The 8,593-nt window shown below is 34.7% G+C and overlaps 1 protein-coding gene across 1 annotated transcript in view; it reads left to right on the top strand.

The window, feature by feature from the left end:
- The first annotated feature begins 915 nt into the window (after positions 1–915).
- Positions 916–8,593, top strand: part of Rdl (Resistant to dieldrin) — a 162,249-nt gene continuing 154,571 nt past the window's right edge. Inside the window, exon 1 of the mRNA XM_075305961.1 lies at positions 916–2,226. Within this exon, the coding sequence (XP_075162076.1) occupies positions 2,093–2,226 (134 nt within the window). The 5' untranslated portion in view covers positions 916–2,092. The remainder of the gene's footprint in view (positions 2,227–8,593) is intronic.

Below are 8,593 nucleotides of genomic sequence, written 5' to 3'. Positions count from 1 at the left end.
CAAGAAAGAGTGACTCAAAAAACAGAAAATATTTAAATCAAAGCTGTCTTTCACCCTAACCAATCAATCTTAGCGTGTAATGTTTTATGTAAATGCTTTTGAACCAATTCCAAATATGTGTAACATTTAAAATAATAATTTTTGGAAAAATCTCTCTTTCTAGGCTGTGTTAGAAAAGTGTGAAAAAGTGATAATTTTATAAACTAAGGTGAAACAGATATTGACATGAAACTTAATTAAATTTTATTGGAAAGCAATCATGACATAAAATAAGAAAAGAACATAAAACAATGTACAAATTAACTAATAAACATTCGCTAAAATCTTCTAGACAAGAAAAATCATATGAATTGTTCCTTTCAAACGGAAAATACCAAAGAAAATTCATAAAATTCTTAATAAATAAAAAAACCGAAAACAACATCAATAATAAAAACAACACAAACTATAACTAACTACAACAAAAACTAAACAAATGTAAAACTATGGTTGTGCGAAGGTGAAATGCCATTAAATATAAATCAACAAAGGGTGACATAGTATGTGTGTATATAAATGACAGCATCAACTTCTGAATAATAAAAGCAACTACAACCAATTTGTTAATGAGCATATAGACGGTTTATTATTAACTTTCTTCGAAGTTAATTACAACAAGAAAACTAAAACACCCATCTTTCGTTTTTATGGAAATCTTCTAACAAGGCTGTAACAACAACAAAAATATTTATACACACAACTATCACCATCCCTCTACACCAGACAGGATATTCACTAATTTTACTACGTTTTTTTTTTAATGTAAGCTTAGCATTCTCTCATTAAATACTAACAATGAACAATTTTATGGAGAAACTAAATTGCCATACAATTAAAGGAAAGGGCAGAGCCCAATCCATTAAAAAGCTTCTATAAAATCCCCCCAAAAAAACATTATCAGTAAAACTAAAGACTTAATATGTCTGGTTAGTTTAATTAATACGGAAATGGAATTCCAACCATCCGTAGGTTGAAAAACAAAAACAAGATATTACAATCAACCAAAAAGAAAATCATCACATATATCCACAACAAGAAATACCTATAAAATATTCGCATACACAACAACTCCTACACATACACACTAACATCGGTAGATTTATTGCAAACACCTCTCTGTATACATACACATACATGTTGATGCTGATAAATAATGTGAAAATTGTTTAACAGGACCGATCTATAGAGACTTAATTATCAAAAAGAATGGCAGTAACAAAAATAAAAAATCGAAAACTTAAAGAACTTAAGAGGCTATAAAATTATATGAATGACAGAACAAAAAAAACAAAGCTACTAAAAACTCTAACACGTAAACAATAAAAGCACCACTACTAATGGCTTGCCGAAAAATTACATCTTCATAGAACAATCTCAATAACGGCATCCAGATATTCGCTAATACTCATGAGCATAACAAAGTCAAGAGAGGAGGCATTTGGTACGAAACGAGTATTTTTGTATGTATGGCTGTATTGACCTATGGATGTGAGATACAGAGAAAAAGAGATATTTAAATTCCCGTAGCTCCCAAAAGGTAAACTAACAACGATGTTAAATAAGATGATAATGGTGAAGACCAAGATGATGTTAGTTACTCATCCCATAATAATAAGAAAAAGGGTATAGCTATTAAATTGCCCACACCAAACAAATTATACTCAAATTCTCCCGAAAAGGCTGGTAAATGCATTTTTATAAAATCTAAATATTAAAACAATAAAAGTATACCGGCTTAGAGAAACTCCACAACGACCCTGTGAAACATAACAAACTTCACAAGTAAAACTCCCCTCCACACAAAAGATTTTGAAAACATTCCAAAAATAGGAAAACCGGAAAGAGCAGAGCAGAGAAAAATCAACATCTAGCTTCCTCCCTCTGAGAAGGACATATCACCAGCAAACCCCCAATACTAATCTCCAATAAAACATCTACAAATCAGCATAATTTTTATCTACAACAATAAAATCCATCATCACCAGCAACATCGACACTACCATCATCATCATCATCATCTCCACAACGTAACGCCATCGTCATCACCACCACCATGTGTGATTCAATGCTATATCAAACGCTACAAACATGTCTGCCAAAATCACGGATTATAACCCTGTGGCTCGCCTTCAATTTGGCGATGCTAGTCCAAGAGCCCAGGCGACATGGAGCAACAGTTAATGCAGCGTAAGTAAACGATTTTATGTTATCTCTAGTAGTTGTTGTAGTGTAGAAACCCTAAATTATTTTTTCCCTAAAATTGTGGATATTATGGAGTACATTTTTGATTAAATCATTTTATAAGATATTATATATTAAAATAATTATTGTCATTATGGATAAATTCACTAGCACAGATTGATAAAAGTTTTGAGAATTCAATTCTCTCGAAACATAAAGTGGTATTATGGTTACAATAATTGTGAATTGTTTCAACAAAAGGTTAAAATTACTGTCCCATGTTTATTTATTTATTTATTTTTTTTTTTAATTTTAGGAATTTTTAGCTTATCTGACTTACAACAATAAAATAAATCTATGAACACTTTTTACGATTATGAAATCGATGTTTAATGATTTAAGTATTGCAAAGGCATGTTTTCCTTATGTACTTTACGAGTCCTTTCTAGTTAGTTTGCATAAATCATCAATAGTTAAAAAAGATCCATAAAAATAATGGAATCAGCTATCGATGGGTGTTTGGGTGTAAAAATTATATGTTTGCAACTCAAATTTTAAACACATTATTTTTAAGTGCAAGCATAAAATGTTTATAAACTAGCATAACATGTTTGCGACATAAATGTTAATATGCTTAGCACATAAAAATTTGTTAAATATAATATGTTTGGATACAAACGTATATTAATTTAGAAATCGCCTCTAAACATATATGTGTTTAGAAAGGGAGAACGAGAGAGTATGCTGGAAGTACAAAAATGAATGTAATCAATTGGCGTCATAAAAATATGTAAACACAAAGAAAATGTCATTAAAATTTTTTCTACCAGTATATGCCTTAAACATAATAATATGTGAAACATAATATGTTTGAACAATACAAACAATATTTTGTTTGGACCAATCCTCAAAATAACAGGTTGGCTGATAAGTCCCCGGTCTAACAAAGAAAAACACATTTTTTTGTCAAAATTCGTTTTTATTATTCAACATAGTTCCCTTCAAGAACGATACAACGATTATAACGACCTTCCAATTTGTTGATACCATTTTGGTAGTATTCCTTCGGTTTTGCCTCAAATTAGGCCTCAGTTTCGGCGATCACCTCTTCATTGCAGCCAATTTTTTTCCCTTCGAGCATCCTTTTGAGGTCTGAGAACAAGAAAAAGTCGCTGGGGGCCAGATCTGGAGAATACGGTGGATGGGGAAGCAATTCGAAGCCCAATTCATGAATTTTTGCCATCGTTCTCAATGACTTGTGGCACGGTGCGTTGTCTTGGTGGAACAACACATTTTTCTTCGTCATATGGGGCCGTTTTGCCGCGATTTCGACCTTCAAACGCTCCAATAACGCCATATAATAGTCACTGTTGATGGTTTTTCTCTTCTCAAGATAATCGATAAAAATTATTCCATGCGCATCCCAAAAAACAGAGGCCATTACTTTGCCAGCGGACTTTGGAGTATTTCCACGCTTCGGAGACGGTTCACCGGTCGCTGTCCACTCAGCCGACTGTCGATTGGAGTGTAGTGATGGAGCCATGTTTCATCCATTGTCACATATCGACGGAAAAACTCGGGTGTATTACGAGTTAACAGTTGCAAACACCGCTCAGAATCATCAACACCTTGTTGTTTTTGGTCAAATGTGAGCTCGCGCGGCACCCATTTTGCACAGAACTTCCGCATATCCAAATATTGATGAATGATATGACCAACACGTCCCTTTGATATCTTTAAGGCCTCTGCTATCTCGATCAACTTCATTTTACGGTCATTCAAAATCATTTTGTGGATTTTTTTGATGTTTTCGTCGGTAACCACCTCTTTCGGGCGTCCACTGCGTTAACCGTCCTCCGTGCTCATTTCACCACGCTTGAATTTTGCATACCAATCAATTATTGTTGATTTCCCTGGGGCAGAGTCCGGAAACTCATTATCAAGCCAAGTTTTTGCTTCCACCGTATTTTTTCCCTTCAGAAAACCGTATTTTATCAAAACACGAAATTCCTTTTTTTCCATTTTTTTTTTCACAATAACAAAAGTTGCTTCACAAAAGACGCTCTATCTCACAAACTAATTGACTTACAGACGTCAAATTTTGACACGAATCATTTGAAGGTTGGTACTATATAAAAATAATATGCATTTAATACTAGCGACGCCATCTATGTGTCAGACCGGGAACTAATCAGCCAACCTGTTATATATGCTCGAAGCACAATGGGTTTTGGAGTATATGTTACAGAAGCGGCGTTTTTGAGGGTTGGGGTCATCGAGTTTATAATCGATTTGGATGAACTTTTATGAAATCACGACATTCTCTTCTTGGTATTGGTCTATTTTATTTTTATTATTCTAATAGAGATGTGACGCGACGTAATATTGGTCTCAGACCCCACAAAGTGCACTGAAAAAACAGTGAACCCACCAAGAAGAAAACTTTCGGTTAATTTTAGAAAATTTTGAACATTTGTAGAAAATTGTAACTAAACAGTATTACAAACGCTGGCATCACGCCGATATCATTAAAATAAGCAAATATTTTTTCGATAAATTCAAGAAAATTTATTAGACATAATTAAGTTTTTTCACTTCTTAAAAAAATTTGTAGTTTCAAGAAAAAAATTGGAGTTCAAAATCGCATTTGTAGTAAAATTTGCAAATTTAAAGAAATACTGAACTATTTTGTGGAAGACACGAATTTAGTTAATCTTTATGCTTCATTTGTGTATGTATTTTTCCTAGGTTTTAGTTAATTTAACTAACGTACTCAAAAAAATATTAGAGTTAAGGAAACTTTCTCCAAACATAATAATTCGATGAACTAAAATAAAGTTAAATTGACTTTAGTGAAATAGAGAATTCACTTTTTTTTTTTGAGTGGGTATGTGTATATTCTGAGTCCATCCGTCCGTCTTTTGAAATCACGCTAGCTTCCGAACGAAACAAGACATTGTCTCGAAAATTTGCACAAGTACTAGTTGTTGATGTAGGTCATCTAGAACCACATTTAGATATAGCCTTCATATAAACCGATCTCCAGATTTGAGTTCTTGAGCTTCCGCATATTTCTATCGATCAGATTAAAATTCAGACTATGTTGACGTATATGTCCTCTAGCTATCGTGTAAAAATTAGTCCATATTTAACATCGTGAACTTATATGATATGCAATCTGATTAAAACTTTTGCTTGACCCCATTATGTTTTCTAAATCTAAAGCGATTTGGACCAATTTTGAAATACATATCTAGAATTGTAATTATAATCTTTGTGTAAAATTTAAAGTAAATCCTAGTGCAATTTTGACTTCCGGTGGTTATATGAGCGTAAATCAAATCAAATTTGACACATTTTACAACACCATTAACTCCTTGTGCAAAAGGCAAGTTACGGTACAACTCTGCTTTCTGGGGACATATAAGTGTATAACGGGCAAAATATAGGTGGCAGCCCGATGTATCAGGTTCACTTAGACTATTCTTCCATTGTGGTACCACATTGGTGAACTTCTCTCTTATCATTGAGTGCTGCCCGATTCCATGTTAAGCTCAATGACAAGGGACCTCCTTTTTATAGCCGAGTCCGAACGGCGTTCCACATTGCAGTTAAACCACTTAGAGAAGCTTTGAAACCCTCAGTAGTGTCACCAGCATCACTGAGGCGGGATAATCCACCGCTGAAAACCTTTTTGGTGTTCGGTCGAAGCAGGCATCGAACCCACGACCTTGTGTATGCAAGGCGGGCATGCTAACCATTGCACCACGGTGGCTCCCATACATATGTATATGGAAGCTACATCTGAATGTGAACCGATTTCTTCCAAAATCAACAGGCTTCTATTTTAATCTAAAACATGTACATAACAGGTTGGCTGATAAGTCCCCGGTCTGACGCATAGGTGGCGTCGCTAGTATTAAATGTATATTATTTTTATATAGTACCAACCTTCAAATGATTCGTGTCAAAATTTGACGTCTGTTAGTCAATTAGTTTGTGAGATAGAGCGTCTTTTGTGAAGCAACTTTTATTATTGTGAAAAAAAAAATGGAAAAAAGGAATTTCGTGTTTTGATAAAATGCGGTTTTCTGAAGGGGAAAAATACGGTGGAAGCAAAAACTTGGCTTCATAAGGAGTTTCCGGACTCTGCCCCAGGGAAATCAACAATAATTGATTGGTATGCAAAATTCAAGCGTGGTGAAATGAGCACGGAGGACGGTGAACGCAGTGGACGCCCGAAATAGGTGACATAAAAAATCCACAAAATGATATTGAATGACCGTAAAATGAAGTTGATCGAGATAGCAGAGGCCTTAAATATATCAAAGGAACATGTTGGTCATATCATTCATCAATATTTGGATATGTGGAAGCTCTGTGCAAAAAGGGTGCCGCGCGAGCTCACATTTGACCAAAAACAACAACGTGTTGATGATTCTGAGTCGGGTTTGCAGCTGTTAACTCGTAATACACCCGAGTTTTTCCGTCGATATGTGACAATGGATGAAACATGGCTCCATCACTACACTCCTGAGTCCAATCAACAGTTGGCTGAGTGGACAGCGACCGGTGAACCGTCTCCGAAGAGTGGAAAGACTCAAAGACTGTTTTTTGGGATGCGCATGGAACAATTTTTATCGACTATCTTGAGAAGGGAAAAACCATCAACAGCGACTATTATATGGCGTTATTGGAGCGTTTGAATGTCGAAATCGCGGCAAAACGGCCCCATATGAAGAAGAAAAAAGTGTTGTTTCACCAAGAGACAACGCACCGTGCCACAAGTCATTGAGAACGATTGCAAAAATTCAGGAATTGAGATTCGAATTGGTTCCCCACCCACCGTATTCTCCAGATCTGGCCCCAGCAACTTTTTCTTGTTCTCAGACCTCAAAAGGATGCTCGCAGGGAAAAAATTTGGCTGCAATGAAGAGGTGATCGCCGAAACTGAGGCCTATTTTGAGGCAAAAACGAAGGAGTACTACCAAAATGGTATAAAAAAATTGGAAGGTCGTTATAATCTTTGTATCGCTCTTGAAGGGGTCTATGTTGAATAATAAAAACGAATTTTGACAAAAAAAAAATATGTTTTTCTTCGTTAGACCGGGGACTTATCTGCCAACCTGTTACTCGTACATGCACCAAATTTGAAGTCAATTGGACTAAACCCGCAACCAAGACTTGGATCACAAAAATGTGTTCACAGACAGACGGACATGGCTAGATCAACTCTGGGATCGGCCCTGAGAATTATCGCCAAACGCACCATGTGTCCATCTCGTCTCCTTCTGGGTGTTATGCCCTAAAATTCTGAACGATATCACTTTGATATGAAAAATCTTCATTTTTGGGATGAAAATTATCAAACTGTCAATTTCCATTTTGGTGATTAAAAATCTTTAAAATGGCCATGGATGCTCCTATGTTCAATTTCTGTTAATACAAAATTATATCCTACTCAAATTTGTGAAATCTAAAGGTGGGCACTAAGTTCGAGTTTAGACGCTAAAATCCAAAATAAATCAGTAAAAAAAACGTATAAAATTATACCTCTTAGATCAAAGCAACTTTTTACAAAGTTTATCTGCTTTAAAATGGACTATTAGAGGACAGTAATCGTGAAAAAATTACGATTTTAGATAAATCAGCATTTGCGCCATTCTTTAAACAAACAAATAATAAGGAATAATAATAAACAAACAAATAATAAAGAACAATGATTACATTGAAAATGGTCTAAATATTTGCAAACATTAATAAATACAATATACCAAAACTACCTTGATTAAAATTGTCAAATTTATATGTGACACCTATTCTCCTATCTCCATAGAAATTTCAAAACAAAAATAAAAGAATAAAGCTTCCTACATGCCACGTAGCTATATTCCACCCATCACAATGGCTAAATCAACTCTTGGGCTCATTTACGACAAATTGCTGTTAATCATGGCCTGTCAAATTGTTTCTCCTTCTATGTCAAACATTCCAAACCCGAACTAATCATCTAACATCCATAATAATGGTCATAATCAACCTAACATAAATATGGGCACGCAAAATTACCTCTCTTGGTTCTCTGGTTTCACACATTCCAGGTGCATTCCAGGTGACTATAATGTTTCCACAGCAAAGCAGACACCACTCCATCCATCCATCCATCAAATTTAATAATAATTGTAACGGATTAATGGACGGACACTAAGAAATTAATATTGAAAAGTGGTAGCGATAGCTTTGACCATTTTGGATTTCAACTGAGCATTGTGGCACTACAATAACACTGATTATTATTAATGACATTCCAACACAAAACTGACAATTGTTATATTACCAACAACAATAAATAAAATACAAATAAGTTGCCTTT

The sequence above is a fragment of the Haematobia irritans genome, chromosome 4, assembly GCF_050003625.1.
Source record: "Haematobia irritans isolate KBUSLIRL chromosome 4, ASM5000362v1, whole genome shotgun sequence".
Taxonomy (NCBI): Eukaryota; Metazoa; Arthropoda; class Insecta; order Diptera; family Muscidae; genus Haematobia; species Haematobia irritans.
Note: the sequence above shows the minus strand (reverse complement) of the source record. Positions and strands in the feature narration are given on the sequence as shown.